The 19,456-nt window shown below is 40.5% G+C and overlaps 1 protein-coding gene across 8 annotated transcripts in view; it reads right to left on the bottom strand.

The window, feature by feature from the left end:
- PSD3 (pleckstrin and Sec7 domain containing 3) overlaps positions 1–19,456 on the bottom strand; it is a 528,631-nt gene that overhangs the window by 380,444 nt on the left and 128,731 nt on the right. For all 8 annotated transcript variants that reach the window (XM_057697902.1, XM_057697903.1, XM_057697905.1 and 5 more), the window contains one exon: positions 17,990–18,098. In XM_057697902.1, coding sequence (XP_057553885.1) covers positions 17,990–18,098 — 109 coding nt within the window. The remainder of the gene's footprint in view (positions 1–17,989; positions 18,099–19,456) is intronic.

Raw genomic sequence — 19,456 nt, 5'->3', positions numbered from 1 at the left:
CAACCCCGGTTCCCACTGCTCATTCTTTCCACCACAGCACCAGCTCACACCTGGGGAGGACTCCTACTCTCCTGCACTTCTAATAATCCTCTAAAATTTAGCTAAAGATCATCCTTAAACTCAGTCTCTACAATCTTCTCCATTCACATTTCTAAAAATAGAGATTTTATCTCTCAAAATGTGTTAGCATCTGCCCCTTTCTTCCTGACATCTTAAGGATACCTAGAGTGGGATCGTTCTTTATCTGTCACCGTGCTCAGCTCCCTCAGAGCTCCCTGGTAAGAAAGAAGCAAGGGAATTCTTCCTGGGCTTCTCAGAAGTGTGTGCCCCACTGTTTCCAACAAGACGACTGCTCTCATGATGGAGCAGGAGTCTCATTTCTCCACTTTCTCTCAGAAATCTCTGACCATTACCTCACACGTCCTCAGAAAGGAACCTAGCTTCTCCTGTTCTCTGTGTCTGTCACACACTGCATGGCTATTGCACCTACCCCTACGAGCAGACCGCTGGTCTGAATCACTGGGGAGCTCATCAACAGCAGAAGACTTCTGGGTCACACACCAAAATCAGAATTACTGGGGTGAGGTTCAAGAAGCCAAATTGCTTTTTCAGCTTTACTGAGGTATAACTGACAAAATTATAAGAATTTAAAGTATCCAAGGTGATGATTTGATATACATATACATTGTGAAAGGAAAAATCAGATTTTTAATAAGCTTCCAAAGTCTCAATACATCTCTGCTGGCAGGCCGGGCTGGGCTGCTGGAATCCCCAGACAGTTACCTGCAGCCCAAAGCAGTTGCTTTTATTCACCCTGGCGTGCAATGTGAAGAATATCATTTTCTAAGTATGCCATGAAATGGGAAAAGTTCATAGAGTTGCTGGAATTTCCTAGAAAACCATTAAATTAGTATTTGCAGGGAAGGTTCACAATGATCATTTTCGAAACGTTGACATGTCAATGTGATGTGCACTCTTGGTTAAGAGCCATTGCTTTAAAACAGCAATTCTCAACTCTTTAAGACCAACAATACCTTTCACAACAAATATTTTGCAATACCTTCTTTATTATCCTGATGTGAAATTCAAAACTAAGTGTAAAAGTCAAAACAATCAACATCATGACTTACTAAAGGTGTGCCCTCTGTGGTTACTGAACATAACACAAAGGAGAAATGGAATTAAAACACTCCTCACGACACACGTGCTCAGGCTGTACCTACACGCAGCCTCGCTGGAAAGCCGGGCTCAGGCACCCACTGCAGGTGTGGTGAACTGACAACTCAACAGCACAGTCATTACCTTGTGGCAATGACTTTTGAAATGGTGAACAATTTTTAGTAAATTTCCAAATAAAAAGTAGAATCTTCCCCTGATTCACATGGAAGTTAGAATTCTAGAAAATTCACTGATATTTAAAATGACAAAAACCATTTTGTTTACAAATCCTAAGTCCAGACTGTTAGAAATATGTTTTTCCTCTACAAGAATGTCCAACAGGACACTCAAAGTCATGAGCACCTGGGACAATTCTCCCTCATGCAGTACTACCCCACACCCTACAAGATGCCTTGCATCCCTGGCACTTATCCATTAAAGGCCAGTAGCCAGGCCTCATCCCCAATCACTGTGACAATTAAAATCATCTCCACAAATTTCCAAAACCACTGCTTTAAAACAAGCATTCAAACTGCCCAAGCAATAAGAACAGAGGCACCAGTATCAGCTGCAATATCACGTTCCGTGGTACTGCTATATCTTCATTACAGTGACTTCAGAATCTCTTGCCTGATTCCATCTATACAGTAATGTTTTCCAAAGCAAATGTTTACATGACTACTAGGATAATAGAAATTGCTGCTAACGTTCCACATGAATGGACAAACATCACGGATATGGGAAACCTCACAAATTCTTGGAAAACTAATGCACACTATTTTTTTAACAATCAAATCATGTTTTCCTACTGACATCACAATTTTAACTTACCTGATTGATCTTCAATTGGGAGTGATTCCTAAGCACCTGTTTCAAATGTCAGTAAAATATATCAAACTGTAGTTCAAATGTCTTAAAGGGCCCCACAAGGAATCTTGTGAATATTAAAGTAGTTTACAAAGAGCTCAAGTGATCACCTTTCTCCATACGTGCATCATAACCATGCCCTGGGGAGCTGCTTGGAAATGGGGGGATGCGTGGCCGCACCCACACAGTCTTGCTGCACAGGCCGAGAGAAGGCGGGCCCAACAAGCCTTTTCTTTTAAAAGGTCTACAGGTGGTTCTCATGCTGGCAGGGGCAGATCCAGTTTTGTGGCTCCTAAAACTTACAAAACGTGGGATGCTCTCTTTAAGCAAAGGAAGAGAAAATTGCTAGGCCTTGAAAAGGTCCCACACATACTTCGTGATATATCCACCTCTGGATGCTAGTCAGGGTTGCAAAGCAGGACATAATGAGAATCATTACTGGAAAACATGACAAACTATGACTTTAAAGCAGAGACCTTAAGCCCAAATGCCTACGAGCTTCAGGAGGAAACCCAAACATAAAGCAGGCAAAGGAGGAGCCTGGAGCACCTGACTTCTATCCAGGGCCAGCAGCAACACCCACACAGTGGTGCATCCCAGATTTTCCAACAGAAGCTTCAAGTCTGGATTTTTACATGACATTTCCCAATTTTTTTTTCAGGTTAGCTCAATTATTCATTAAAACACTGGCCAGTCCAAATAAAACATGCATGAAAGATGCCAGCATATGATCTTTCCTTTACCAAATGAAAGGGAAAAGATACCTCCTATCTAAAAATAAAAGGAAACTTAAGATTGGACAATTGATTTAAGGAATGGTGAAGGGACTGCTAAAAGCATACTTTCTAAAGTAGTTCTGGGAGTGCTCGGTGGTCTAGTGGTTAGGATTTCGGGCTTTCACTACCATGGCCCAGGTTCAATGCTTGGCTGGGGAACTGAGATCTTGCAAGCCGCGCAGCACAGAAAAAAAATAAAGTAGTTCTTAGACCTGAAAATGAAAAATTCTGTTCAGAGGCCCATCTTGAGGACCCAAATTTACTCTAAAACATCCTCACAGCACTCAAAGAATTCTGTAAATCAAGAAAAGACTAGCTCTCCAATATAAAATACATGAAGAAAATCTTAAATGAATCCTTAATAGTTAATAAGTACATTTAAAAAGTTTGACCTCAATTATATTCGGTGCTGCAAGTTTCTGGAGATAAAAGCTCTCTATTGTAATTGAGATGCACTGTTGCAGTGCTGTTCCAAAGCTGATCTCAAAAAAGTCAAATCCTGCTCCTCAGCTTTCAACAGCTGCTTTAGAAAACACACACACACAACAGGAATTTTAGAAGTAAAGAGCACTTTTAAAACAGAGGCGAAATAAAAAATATATAATAGAACAAATACTTCCAGAGCTAAGGAATGACACAAAGGGCTCACCAAGTGCAAAGAAAGAGCAGTTAACGATGTGTGCCTCCTGGTACGTCAGAGGGCTGGGACAAGGAGACCTCAGAAGTGTCTAGAGAGAGTCGGTCCCACACAAGGTAGCAAGCCTCAGAGTCACATCGGGATCAATGGATGCCAAGGAAAAGCGGGGTCACATTCAGAGTTCTGAAGGGAAGTGAGCTGGACCTAGACTCAGTTCCAGGGGAGTGAACAATGAAGCATAAAAACAAAATAGTCGTTTCCAGACGTACAAAGCTTCAGGAATGTTACCAACCCCAGAACCTCTCAGTATTACTAAAGGATATACTCTAGCAAAAAAAAAGATTCCAAGAATGAGGCGTGGAATCTAAGATATAGTACATCTAATCAAGAATGCAATGAAGAATTCTGTCAAAGTCGAAGGGGAACGGCTGTACAGAGAGACCTAGAAAACTTACAGCACAACTGAGAACAGGTTGTCAGAGGCTCTAAGAAGGTCTTCAAGATGAAAACAAACTGCCTGTTACAAATAATACAGTTAACCCCGCTCCCTCTCCTCCCTGCTCTCCTTGGCTATATCACCCCTTGAGCAGCGAAGGTCCCGGACATAGGAGTCGCTTCTCTTTCACTTCGGCTCCAACTACACCACTTGGATTCTGCACTCTAAATGCTGATGCCAGGCTTTAAATTTTCAGAATCAACCTGTAGTGAAAGCACAAAAGATTCTGCTATGCTATGGTTACAGAACAGTATGAATGCCTCCAGCCTTGTAAAAGTAAAGGTGAGATGCAAGGAGGCTGAGTCTAGGGAAGGAAAGCTGGGTGGGCTGTAGGGGTGCTGCGTTCTCATCTTACACAAGTGTCCGGAGATGTAGCAACCATAATGTAACCAAGTAAAAAACTAAAAACGAATACAACCTATGGTATTGGGGGGGAGGGGGGAGGTGTGAATGTGAACCAAATTCCTCATTTTTCTTATTATAGAATAGATACTTTTTTAAATAAATAAGAAATACAGGTGTAAGCATATTATCTATGAGGCAAGTGCCATTAAACTTTAAAAAAAAAGCAAAAGTAGACGGAAAAAGAAAGAGTAGAAGAAAACTGCAACAGTCAAGTCACTGCCACTGGGGGAAGAAGGCAGCAAGGAGGAGGAGCCCCTCTCAGGCAGTGCATACATTAGTAACAGGTATATCGTTCAGATTATACATGCATGTTATGTTTACAGTAAAAACTTAAAATTCATATTTAAAATAAAAAATAAATGCCTACATCTGGGGGAATAAAACCTAACCAGTGCATTTTCCCCTATTAAATGTGGTGCGATGCTTTGTCTCAGACAGTAATTACTCAGTGAGGAAGAGGGAGGAGGAGGTGACACATGTACCACAGAGGAGACTGGGAATTGGAACAATCTTTGTCCTTAATTTATTAAACCAGGATTTTAGTTTTGTTCAACACTCCACCCCAAGACCTAGAATAATGCCTGGCAAAGTAACTGCCTGCATGTTTACTGAATAACAAACATGTGTGCACTTTGGGGGATGGAACATACAAACAGAAAAGAACCGGAAGCAAGCTTTGCCTAGATGAGAACATATTGCTTAGAATTATGAATGCTCGGTTTTTTGCTTCTTTTCACTTTTCTACAGATAACATTTGAGATGCAGAGAAAATAAAAACAAAAAAAGCAGGGACCAGAAAAGAGTTCATCAGTCCCCACCAAAAGTAAACCTAATAATGTGCAATTAACCCAAATACTGTGCTTTTTTTAATTTCATTATCTGTATTTTTCCTTTTCTGTAAGTTACATTTTTGTTCATACATACACATCTTTACTTCATACCTTCCTCTTCTATCATTATGGTTCCTCCTCTTATGTTTTAAACAAACCTTTATAGTTTCAGAATGTTCCACCCTCTCTGGTTCTTTGGGCTTTGACTCCCCTGCTTGCTGTGTGTGCAGACCTTTCCTCCCATGGAAGTTCCTTCCTTTCTGCAGTTTATACCACTTTACTATGAGCTCATCCATTGTAGGGTCACTGATGTATTCAATAACATGAGGGTCTTCTATGTCTTGGACTGTGAAAGGGCCCCTCAGGGAGGTTTTGCATGTATTTCAGCAGTAACTTGTGGGGTTTCACCAGCCCAACGTGTTTGTGTCAATTTCTAGATGTCACATGGCGATACACTTGGGCCTCTACCCCATCTGTGTTGCAGGCTGGGATTTCAATTCCACAGGAGTGACTCTGCCCCTCAGAGCTCTGGAAAACCAATTCATCAACCCCCAACCCCCCACCTTTTGCCTGGACTCCGTGTGACTCAAAAGCACTAAACTGAGAGACAGGATTAAGATGGCGGAGTAGGAGGACATGTGCTAACTCCCTCTTGCAAGAGCACCGGAATTACAACTGCTGAACAATCATTGACAGAAAAACACTGGAACTCACCAAAAAAGACACCCCACATCCAGAGACAAAGGAGAAGCCACAATGAGATGGTAGGAGGGGCGCAATCATGTTAAAATCAAATCCCATAAATGCTGGGTGGGTGACTCACAAACTGGAGAACAGTTATACTGCAGAAGTCCACCCGCTAAAGTGAGGGTTCTGAGCCCCACATCAGGCTTCCCAACCTGGGAGTCCAGCAACGGGAGGAGGAATCCCCAGAGAATCAGACTCTGAAAGCCAGCGGGATTTGATTGCAGGACCTCCACAGGACTGGGGGAAACAGAGACTCCACTCTTGGAGGGCACACAAAAAAATGTGCTCACCAGGACCCAGGGGGAAGGAGCAGTGACCCTATAGGAGACTGAACCAGACGTACCTGCTGGTGTTGGAGGGTTGCCTGCAGAGGTGGGGGGGTGGCTGTGGCTCACTGAGGAGGCGGGGCACTGGCAGCAGGGGTTTTGGGAAGTGCTTATTGGTGTGAGCCCTCCCAGAGTCCACCATTAGCCCCACCAAAGAGCCTGTGGGCTCCAGCATTAGGTGGCCTCAGGCCAAACAGCCAACAAGGTGTGAACACAGCCCCACCCATTAGCAGACAAATAGATTAAAGTTTTACTGAGCTCTGCCCACCAAATCAGATTAAAGCTTTACTGAGCTCTGCCCACCCAGCCCTACCCACCATCAGTCCCTCCCATCAGGAAGCACACAGGAGGCTCCTAGATAGCTTCCTCCACAGGAGGGCAGACAGCAGTATCAGCAGTATTTCATCTTGTGGAACTGAAAACCACAGCCACAGAAAGATACAGAAAATGAAAAAGCAGAGGACTTTGTACCAGATGAAGGCACAGGATAAAAACCCAGAAAAACAACTAAATGAAGAGGAGATAGGCACCCTTACAGAAAAAGAATTCAGAATAATGATGGTGAAGATGATCCAGGACTTTGAAAAAAGATTGGATGCAAAGATCGAAAAGTTTACCAAAGACCTAGAAGAATTAAAGAGCAAACAAACAGAGATATGCAACACAATAACGAAAATGAAAAATACGCTAGAAGGAACCAATAGCAGATTAACTTAGGCAGAAGGGCAAATAAGTGACCTGGAAGACAGAATGGTGATCATCACTGATGCAGAAAAGAATAAGGAAAAAAGAATGAAAAGAACTGAAGACAGCCTAAGAGACCTCTGGGACAATGTTAAACACGCCAACATTCGCATTATAGGGGTCCCAGAAGGAGAAGAGAGAGAGAAAGGACCTGAGAAAATATTGGAAGAGACTATAGTTGAAAACTTCCCTAACATGGGAAAGGAAATAGCTACCCAAGTGCAGGAAGCGCAGAGAGTCCCAGGCAGGATAAACCCAAGGAGAAACACACCAAGACATATAGTAGTCAAATGGACAAAAATTAAAGACAGAGAAATATTATTAAAAGCAACAAGGGAAAAATGACAAATAACATATAAGGGAACTCCCATCAGGGTAACAGCTGATTTCTCAGCAGAAACTCTGCAAGCCAGAAGGGAGTGGCACAATATATTTCAAGTGATGAAAGGGAAGAACCTACAACCAAGAATACTCTACCCAGCAAGGATCTCATTCAGATTCAACAGAGAAGGAGAAATCAAAAGCTTTACAGACAAGCAAAAGCTAAGAGAATTCAGCACCACCAAACCAGCCCTACTACAAATGCTAAAGGAACTTCTCTAAGCGGGAAACATAAGAGAAGAAAAGGACCTACAAAAACAAAAACAAAACAATTAAGAAAATGGTACTAGGAACATACATATCAATAATTACCTTGAATCTAAATGGACTAAATGCACCAACCAGAAGACACAGGCTGGCTGAATGGATACAAAAACAAGACCCATATATATGCTGTCTCCAAGAGACCCACTTCAGACCTAGGGACACAAACAGACTGAAAGTGAGGGGATGGAAAAAGATATTCCATGCAAATGAAAATCAAAAGAAAGCTGGAGTAGCAATAGTCACATCAGATAAAATAGACTTTAAAATAAAAAATGTTACAAGAGACAAGAAAGGACATTACATAAAAATCAAGGGATCCATCCAAGAAGAGGAGATAACAATTATAAATATATATGCACCCAATACAGGAGCACCTCAATACATAAGGCAAATGCTAACAACTATGAAAGAGGAAATGCAAGGCAGAAATAGAGACACGGATGTAGAGAACAAACACATGGACACCAAGTGGGGAAAGCGGGGAGGGTTGGGGGGGATGAATTGGGAGGTTGGGATACCAAATTGTACACTCTAAATATATGCTGTTTATTGTCTGTTAACTGTATCTCAATCAGTGTTCTCAAAAAAAAAAAAAAAAAAAAAAAAAGCACTAAACTATATGCCCTTGGACAAGTTATTAAATTCTGCTGATGCTTATTTCCTCACCTACTTATCTCAAAGTTTAAAAATCAACGGAGAATGCAGGAGTGAGAGTCTGTAAAATTCCAAGAGCTCATACGAGAAGCTGGTTCCCCTTCCCAGCATCCCACAGGCCCTCCTCTCCCTCACATGCTTCCACACGTCTCCTGTCCTCCCCACAAACCTGGGAACAGTCTCACTCTTTTTCAAAGACTTTCTTAACCATTTTTTCCCTCTGGATTTTCCCCAAAAAGACTGACTGACCTCAGCCATCTGATACTGCCTGAGGAACACTTCAGAGAATGTGCTTTCCCAAAATAAAGGCCCCTCCTGTTAAAGTGGACTCCGTCTGACTAGCTGAGAGAAGCCAGCAGCCTCAGCCCAACAGCCAGGAGAGAAAACGAGTGGCAAGGGAGAAATCTGAGAGGTGCTGCTTCACAGGTGGCCCCGGGTGGGCTCCTGTGGCAGTTCTTTTTTTCTCTCTTTGCATTTCAGTGCAGCTCCACAAATATTCCAATAGCTGACTGGAATGCAAGACGGAAACCCCTGGTGACTCGCCTCCCTGCTCCCTGTTAAGTCACAGTGCAACTCATGTCACACGTGGCCCAAAGTTTCTCAACAACTACCAATTATGGACTCACACTTGAAAAGCTCCTGAAAGCAGCAGGGAATAGAGAGAAGCAAGAAGCAAGGTCACCTCTTTCCTTTCACTATACTGATGAACAGATCACAGAATTCAGATCTTACTTCCCAGCCAAGGGACTCTTCCCACTATTCACACGTTCCCCCACACCCCATTCAACACCCTAAACTCTTGTTAGAGATTCAAAACCCCTGCAACAAGCAACACTTTGCAAACCATCCTGAACTATCTTCCCTAGAATCTCCCACCCGCGGCCCATGTTAAGCCCCTACTGAGTGGCAAAGCCTACACCCCCTCTCCCTAGAGTAACAACACTTTCCTTGGGCCTAACTCGGGTCATGAACGCATTGACCTCCCCAGGTCTGGTGGCATCACTACCAGGCTACCGCCTGAATATCACTAGGGATGCATTCAAAAGGCACTGTCAGCATTTCCGTTCCTCCAACAGGCTGTTTCTGGAGCACTTGGACAGTTTTAGTCTCTTATTTAATCCACTTGGAAAAACCAAAACAAGTGGGAAGAGGTATGCCTATCAATCAAATTCAAATAAAAACACTATCCTATTCTCTCTACCACTTTTCCCTATGCTCTTTTGAGTTTGGGCAGTGTTTTGATGACAGATGAATAGTCAATATAAAGAAACTTCAGGAATATTTTTGAAACGATAAAAATGTCATCATTTCTTCGTGAAGATAAAAAAAAAAGTACTTTTCAAAAGTCAATATAAACTTGCATCTTACACACCTCCTACGATAAGCAACAACTTCTGCTGCCCTTTCCAATTTCCACATCAATCCGTCTTGATTTATCTCCCTAAATAAGTACTGGAGAAATACAGTTACCCCAGGCTGGGGTGTTAGAAAAACAAGAACAGTGGACTCAGGACGGAAGAGTAGGAGGACATGGGACTTCGCATCCCCTCACAACAAGGGCACGTATAAAGCACTGGTGGGGGGCCACGGACACCTAAGGGAAAGGAGAAATCCCCATACCAACCAGGTAGGATGTCAGAGAGAAGGAGCGGGGGAAGAAAAGTGCAGGTGGGACGGGATGGAGGGGCCTTCAGGAAATCAGAGGATCAGATTGGTGGACAGCATCTCCACCACCTGCTCGGGCCCCAGTGAGCCTGCTAGGGTCCCAATCCAGAATACCCACCCAGGCAAAGGCCTCTCCCAAACGTGAGTCCCTAGGCCTGACACCCTACCACCACCACTCCGCCCCTACCAAGGCCACTTCTGGCCTCACAGGTCCTGGGCCTGAGCCCCTCCCCCCACTGCCCCCCAAAAAAACGCCTCCTCCAGCCATGCAAGTCCCAGTGGGCCCAAGCACTGCCCTCGCCAAAGCCTCTGAGGGCCTCGCAAGTCCTGGTCCTGAGCCCAGTCTGTGCCAACACTTCCTGTGGCCACACGGGTCCAGATGGGCCAAGCACCGCACCAGTCCAAGGCCTCCTCCAGCTGCGGCAGCCCCTAAGGGCACACCTGTGGAGGCCTGTGACCCAGTTGGCCTTCAGGGGCATGTGTGCTCCAGGCCAGCTCCAGGAACAGACACTGTTGAGAGGAATACATGCAGTGGTGGGGCTGACACAGTGAGTCCAGAAACCTACTTAGAGGTCTTGGAGGGCCACCTGGGGAGGCATGGGTTGGTGTAGCTCACCGTGGGGGTAAGGACACTGATAGAGGAGGCACCAGGGAATTTTTTATTTTTTTATTTTTTTAATCTTTTATTTTTATTCTTATTTTTTTATTTTCTTTTCTTTATGGTTTTTTTTTTTTTTTTTTTTTTGCTGTTGTGGTTCTGTCTTATTTTGTTGTTTCATTTTTATTATTTTTTTCTATTGTATTTTTATTTTTCTACTTTTATTTCAGTTTTTATTCTTTGTTATTATTCTGCTCTTTTCTGTTTGTTGCTTTTTTCTTTTTTTTTCTTTTTTGCCATGCCACATGGCTTATGGGGTCTTGGTTCTGAGGCCAGGAGTGGGGCCTTAGCTCCTGTGATGGTGGTGCCAAGTCCAAGCCACTGGACTAACAGAGAACTTCAGGTCCCAGAGAATATTAGTTAATGTGAGGTCTCCCACAGGTCCCCACCTTGGCACCAAGACCCAGATCCACACAAATCCCTGTGAACTCCGGTGCCAGACGCCTCACACCAAACAACCAGTAAGACAGGAACAGTCCCACCCATTAAAAACAGCGAGACAACAAAAAAGTATGTTACAGATGAAGGAGCAGGGTAAAAACCTACAAGACCAAATAGATGAAGAGGAAATAGGCAACCTGCCCAAAAAAGAATTCAGAGTGATGATAGCAAAGATGATCCAAAATCTCGGAAACAGAATGGAGGCATGGATCAAAAAAATACAAGAAATGTGTAACAAGAACCTAGAAGAACTAAAGAACAAATAAACAGTGATGAACAGCACAATAACTAAAATGAAAATTGCTCTAGAAGGAAACAACAGCAGAATAATTGAAGAATGGATAAGTGAACTGGAAGGTAGAATGTTGGAAATAACTGCTGAAGAGCAGAATAAAGAAGAATGAAAAAAAAATTAAGGATAGTCTCAGAGGCCTCTGGGACAACATTAAACACACCAACATTCAAATTATAGGGGTCCCAGAAGAAGAATGGAAAGAGAAAGGGTCTGAAAAAATATCTGAAGGGATTATAGTCAAAAACTTCCCTAACATGGGAACAGAAACAGCCACTCAAGTTCAGGAAGCGCAGAGACTCCCATACAGGATAAACCCAAGGAGAAACACACCAAGACACATATTAATCAAACTAACAAAAATTAAATTCAAAAAAAAAAAATATGAAAAGCAACAAGGGAAAAGCAACAAATATCATACATAGGAATCCCCATAAGGTTAACAGCTGATTTTTCAGCAGAAACTCTGCAGGCCAGAAGGGAGTGGCAGGATAAATCTGAACTAATGAAAGGGGAAAACCTACAACCAAGATTACTCTACCCAGCAAGGATCTCATTCAGATACGACAGAGAAATCAAAAGCTTTACAGACAAGCAAAAGCTAAGAGAATTCAGTACCACCAAACCAGCCCTGCAACAAATGCTAAAGGAACTTCTTTAAGCAGGAAACAGAGAGAAGAAAAAGACCTACAAATACAAACCCAAAACAATTAAGAAAATGGTAATAAGAACATACATATTGATAACTACCTTACATGTAAATGGATTAAATGCTCCAACCAAAAGACACAGATTGGTTGAATGGGTACAAAACTAAGACCCATATATATGCTATCTACAAGAGACCCACTTCAGACCTAGGGACACATACAGATGAAAGTGAGGGGATGGAAAAAGATACTCCATGCAAATGGAAGTCAAAAGAAAGCTGGAGGAGCAATACTCATATCAGATAAAACAGACTTTAAAATAAAGACTGTTAAAAGAGACAAGGAAGGACACTATATAATGATCAAGGGATCAATCCAAGACACAATAATTATAAATATTTATGCACCCAACATAGGAGCACCTCAATACATAAGGCATAAAAGGGGAAATTGACAGTAACACAATACCAGTGGTGGACTTTAAAACCCAACTTACCAATGGACAGATTATGCAGATAGAAAGACAACAGGAAAACACAAGCTTTAAATGATACAACAGACCAGATAGACTTAATTGATATTTATAGGACACTCCATCCAAAAGCAGCAGAATACACTCTCTTCTCAAGTGCACACAGAACATTCTCTAGGACAGAACACATCTTGGATCACAAATCAATCCTCAGAAAATTTAAGAAAACTGAAATCATATCAAGCACCTTTTCTGACCACAACACTACGAGATTACAAATCAATTACAGGGAAAAAACTGTAAAAAATACAAACACATGGAGACTACACAATGTGCTACTAAATAACTAAGAAATCACTGAAGAAATCAAAGAGGAAATCAAAAAATACATAGAACCAAATGACAATGAAAACACAACAACCCAAAGCCTATGGGATGCAGCAAAGGCAGTCCTAAGAGGGAAGTTTATAGCAATTCAATCCTACCTCAAGAAACAAAAAGAAAAATCTCAAATAAACCTATCCTTATACCTAAAACAACTAGAGAAAAAAGAACAAATAAAACCCAAAGTTAGTAGAAGGAAAGAAATCATAAAAATCAGAGCAGAAATAAATGAAATAGACAAAAACAGCAAAAATCAATGAAACTAAAAGCTGGTTCTTTGAGAGGATAAACAAAATTGATAAACCTTTAGCCAGACTCATCAAGAAAAAAAGGAAGAGTACTCAAATCAATGAAATCAGAAACAAAAAAGGAGAAATTACAAATACACTGCAGAAATACAACTGATCATAAGACACTACTACAAGCAACTATATGCCAATAAAATGGACAACAGGGAAGAAATGAAAAAACTCTTGGAAAGGTACAAACTTCCAAGACTGAACCAGGAAGAAACAGAAAATATAAGCACACCAATCACAAATAATGAAATTGAAACTATAATTTAAAATATTTCAACAAACAAAAGCCCAGGGCCAGATGGCTTCACATGCCAATTCTATCAAACATTTAGAGAAAAGCTAACACTGATCCTTCTCAAACTCTTCCAAAAAATTGCAGAGGGAGGAAAACTCACAAACTTGTTTTATGAGGCCACCATCACCCTGATACCAAAACCAAACAAAGATATCACACAAAAAAGAAAATTACAGACCAACATCACTGATAAACACAGATGCAAAAATCCTCAACAAAATACAAACAGAGAATCCAACAACACATTAAAAGGATCATGCAACACAATCAAGCGGGATTTACCCCAGGGATGCAAGGATTCTTAATATACACAAATTGAGCAATGTGATAACACCATATTAACAAACTGAAGAATAAAAACCATATGATCATCTCAATAGATGCAGAAAAAGCTTTTGACAAAATTCAACACCCATTTATGTTAAAAACTCTCCAGAAAGTGGGCACAGAGGGAACCTACCTCAACATAATAAAGGCCATATATGACAAACCCACAGCAAACATCATCCTCAATGGTAAAAACTGAAAGCATTTTCTCTAAGATCAGGAACAAGACAAGGACGTCCACTCTCACCACTATTACTCAACATACTTTTGGAAGTCCTAGTGACGACAATCAAAGAAGAAAAAGAAACAGAAGGAATTCAAATTGGAAAAGAAGAAAAACAGTCACTGTCTGAAGATGACATGATACTACACATAGAAAATCCTAAAGATGCTATCAGAAAACTACTAGAGTTAATCAATGAATTTGTTAAAGTTGCAGGATACAAAATTAATGCACAGAAATCTCTTGCATTTCTATACACTAACAATGAAAAATCAGAAAGGGAAATTAGGGAAACAATCACATTTACCATTGCCACAAAAATAATAAATTACCTAGGAATAAACCTACCTAAGGAGGCAAAAGACCTGTACCCAGAAAACTGTAAGACACTGATGAAAGAAACTGAAGATGAAAAACCTGATGAAGAGATATACCATGTTCTTGGACTGGAAGAATCCATACTGTGAAACTAACTATACTACCCAAAGCAATCTACAGATTCAATGCAATTCCTATCAAATTAGCAATGGCATTTTTCACAGAATTAGAACAAAAAAATCTTAAAATCTGTATAGAAACACAAAAGACCTTGAATAGGCAATCTTGAGAAAGAAAAACGGAGCTGGAGGAATCAGGCTCCCTGACTTCAGACTATATCACAAAGCTACACTAATCAAGGCAGAATCGTATTGGCACAAAAACAGAAATATAGATCAATGGAACAGGATACAAAGCCTGAGATAAACCCATGCACATATGGTCACCTAATCTATGACAAAGGGGGCAAAAATATACAATGGAGAAAAGACAGTCTCTTCAATAAGCGGTGCTGGGAAAACTGGACAGCTACATGTAAAAAAAGGAAATTGGAACACTCAATGCCATACACAAAAATAAACTCAAAATGGATTAAAGACCTAAAAGTAAGACTCGATACTATAAAATTGCTAGAGGAAAACCTAGAAAGAATGCTCTTTGACATAAATCACTGCAATATCTTTTTAGATCCATCGCCTATAGTAACAGAAATAAAAACAAAAATAAACAGATGGGATCTAATTAAACTTAAAAGCTTTTGCACAGCAAAGAAAACCATAAACGAGATGAAAAAACAGTCCTCAGAATGGGAGAAAATATTTGCAAGTGAAGCAACTGACAAGGGATTAATCTCCAAAATATACAAACAGCTCATGCACCTCAATATCAAAAAAAAATCAAATGACCCAATCAAAAAATAGGCAGAAGACCTAAATAGACATTTTTCCAGAGACTTACAGATGGCCAAGAGGCACATGAAAAGACGCTCAACATCACTAATTATTAGAGAAGTGCAAATCAAAACTACAATGAGGCATCACCTCACACCAGTCAGAATGGCCATCATCAAAAAATCTAGGAACAGTAAATGCTGGAGAGGGTGTGGAGAAAAGGGAACCCTCTTGCACTGTTGGTGGGAATGTAAATTGATACAGCCACTATGGAGAACAGTATGGAGGTTCCTTAAAAAACTAAAAATAGAACTACCATATGACCCAGCAATTCCACTGCTGGCATATACTGTGAGAAAACTATAGTTAAAAAAGACACATACACCCTAATGTTCATTGCAGCACTATTTACAATAGCCAGGACATGGAAGCAACCTAAGTGTCCAGCAACAGATGAATGGATAAAGAAGATGTGGTACATTTAATACAATGGAATATTACTCGGCCATAAAAAGGAATGAAATTGGGGCATTCAGAGAGACATGGATGGACCTAGAGACTGTCATACAGAGTGAAGTAAGTCAGAAAGAGAAAAACAATTATTGTGTATTAACGCATATATGTGGAATCTAGGAAAATGGTACAGATGAACCTATTTTCAGGGCAGGAATAGAGACACAGACGTAGAGAATGAACATGTGAACACAGTGTGGGAGGCGGATAAATTGGGATTGACGTGTATATACTGCCATGTGTAAAACAGATAACTAGTGGGAACCTGCTGTATAACACAGGGAGCTCAGCTTGGTGCTCTATGGTGACCTGTAATGGGTATGGGGTGGGGGGCGGGGGGGGGAGGTCCAAGAGGGAGGTGATATATGTATACATACAGCTGATTCACTTTGTTATACAGCAGAAACTAACACAACATTTAAAGCAACTATACCCCAATAAAAGAATAATAAACTTTTTAAATTAATTAATTAAAAAATTAAAAAACAAAAACAGTACCTGGCACTTCATCTCTGCATACCTAAATAAAATGCACACTCTTCTCCCTCCATGATTCTGCCCCTTTCTAAATAGTTATCTTTCTAAACCTATCTCTGATACGCTTTGCAAACCAACCTGGCCAGTTCCCTCCCTGTTCCCCAAAGGATTTGTATCTTCTGCCACCACACCCTTGCTAATACCACTCCCTCAGTCTGAAATGCCCTCCCCCAAAACTCGATCAATTAGAATACTAGTCATTTTTTAAGAACTGCAACTTCCACCTCCTCCATGAAGCCACCACCAGCACAGCTGAAAGTGATCATTCCCTCTCTCTGACCAAAGAATCAGCCCCCAGGCAGTAAGGACTGTCTTCTACTTCTTTGTACCCTGACAGTGCCCAGCACGGGTGACTAGCACATGCGTTCATTACATAGATGTGTTTAATAAATGCATGCACACTTACACACCTGCAGAATAATACTGCACTGGAAACAAACAATACCAGCCATTTTCACCAAGGCAAATAAGGGAACAGAAGGTTTAAAATGTCATTTTGATTTGCCTCAGGTACACTGGGAAAACTACTCAAAACCTAGGAGTAAGGAAGACCCAAACTCACCCACCAGTAAGTCAAAGGACTAAGTAGACATTTGATATTATCTCCATATAGTGAAGTAAAAATCATGTTTTATCAAAGTTGAAAAAAAAAAGGCTTAATTATCACAAAATTACAAAACTGAGGCTATGCCAAGAAGGAATTTTAAAGTCTTGGGGTGATGACAATCAGGATCCCCTGTCTGAGAAATAGTGAATAAATGACTAAGTGTCCCAAACCTCAAGCCTAGAATGTTAGGTATTTATGCTACATAATAAAAGCAGAATGATTTTTTTTTAATAATTTAGCTGTTTTATACTTCATTAGGAGTCCCCAGCTACAGAAATATCTAATAAATATTCACTATTAAGGTAAAAGGAATTATTGATACACTACATTCTTGCTATCCCCAGATATTATACAGCCCATTAGATAATCCCACCTAACATATAAGTCAAAACGAATAGTTATCATTTGACTTCTTCAGCTGAACAACAGCTACATTAGGTCAGATTCCTTGTCTACCCAAAACAGAAATCAGTGTCAGACAGTGATGGAGTTGAGGACAGTCAGGACTGCACTTTTTCTAAAGGTCAGCTTCAAAGGTCAGGAATACGATGGTGATGGTGACCACAATAAATAATTATGGCAGCAAACACTTGTACAGCACTTATCACATGCCAAGCACATAATAAACATACGTCTTTACATATGTCATCTACTTAAGTCTCAAAAGATTTCTGAGACAGTATTACTGTAATCCCATTTTACAGATGAGAAAACTAAGGCAAAAACAGCTTAAACAATTTACTCAAGGTCATGCATCTTAAGTTACAAGGCTAGAATTCACACTCAACAAGTCTGGCTAAAGAGCCTGGGCTCTTAACCGCATGCAACCTCCCTCTTCTGCCTAACTCCCAAGACCATGATCCCCTCTCTCCCCTACTGATTGAGCACTTTTTCTCCATCTGCATTGCTGCCTTCCTACCTCTGTGAAATCTGTTTGCTTTAATTATTCACCAATAACTCTACATATTCCTAAGGTATAGAATTCAGAATTACAAGATGTGATTCTCGTAGCCTGTTGTAGGTAATTTCAAGTCACTTCTTGGTTTGAAGAATTCTTAGCTTCTGAGATTTGAAATTTCAATAGCACTTCCTATCTGTTTCCTGAAAGAGGAAGGTAGGGAAACACTTACTAGTATCTGGAGTTTTCTCTTCAGATCTGCCAAATAAAAATTCATATTTGGCCTTGGCAACACTCTGGGAATGTGTGGATGCACTGTTAACCCAAACAAATGTCTCTGCCTGCAAAATTAGAGCAGAACAAAGATATCATTAAAAATACATTACAAAAAATACGTCATCATAAAGCAATTCAACTAGCAAGAGAATGGTTGTAACATATCTACTTGATAGAATGCTACAGTCATTTAAAATGAAACATGAAAAACCTAACATGACATAAATCAGAATACAAGATGATCACAGCAAGATTATAACTATATAAAAAAGATAAACATATAAATATCTATGGGGAACAAGAAAAACATGAAAAGTCTGGCTTGATTAGGGGACAGAATTACGGTACAATTTTTTAAAAGTTAAGTATATGTTACTTTTTTGCAATAAGAAAACTGTATTTTATTTTCAGACACATCGTGTTCTAAATGATTTGATAATCACCCACAGCCATAGCAGGAATATTTCTAGGTATGGGCTCTGCTAAAGTATGTCAACAAAAAGTAGTCTTTCCCCAAAAGAGACCACATTTTTATATAATCAGGAACAGCATTTAGCCAAACAGGAGTACCAGGCATCCCATTTATAATTATTATCCTAAATTTAGGCATCTGTCCCAGGGTCCTTTGCAATTCCTACATGTCCATTATTTGAAAGAAAAACTACAAAGGTGACAAAGTGGTTCACATCATGATTCACAATTGCTATCACCCTCTTCCTGGCTGCTTTAGGCAACTGCCAAAAATCAGGAGTGCCTCCTTTCTCTGGTCTGGGATTAATTAAAAACAAGTAACAAGGCAGAAATTTCAAAAGACAAAGAAATTTGTCCGCATCCAGAGAGTCATTATTCTGCCTCTTTACTGTGAACTCAAAAATTAACCAGGATCCAGATATTACCATACTGGCTTCTACCTTCTAATTATCAGATATCTTTCTTCTCATGTCTGAGCAGCAACTGACCATTCACTTCAGGAGAGAGGAGCATGAAGGGTTTTATCAGCACCCAGGCGGCTACTTCAAGGAGGGAATTTTTATGGCATCTGTTTTATCCTTCGGAGCAGAAATGACTGACAGCAGTGAGGAGGTCCATGGCTAGATTATGACTACCTCCACCACCCTCCGCAAAGGGGTTCAGTGGGCAGGCCTCTCTTTGTTCTTGAATACCAACTTTAAAGACCTTCTTCAACAATTTTAAGATAGCAATTTCTTAAAATAGCTCTACAATCACTTAATGTTCATAACATATAAAATTATTCTTTTTGGAAAAGGCGCACACTCCTCTTGCAGTTGCATGCTCTATAATCACAGGCTGTTAATTATCCTTTTCCCTGATGGAGAGGCAATATTGATTTTCTGATGTATTTAGGGAGCTTCATAAATTTAGGGAGTCCTGATAAAAGAGGAAGCTGTACCCTAATTTAGGT

Source organism: Hippopotamus amphibius, chromosome 10 (genome assembly GCF_030028045.1).
Source record: "Hippopotamus amphibius kiboko isolate mHipAmp2 chromosome 10, mHipAmp2.hap2, whole genome shotgun sequence".
NCBI classification, from domain to species: domain Eukaryota; kingdom Metazoa; phylum Chordata; class Mammalia; order Artiodactyla; family Hippopotamidae; genus Hippopotamus; species Hippopotamus amphibius.
The sequence above is the reverse complement of the archived record's forward strand: the minus strand, read 5'-3'. Positions and strand labels throughout refer to the sequence as shown.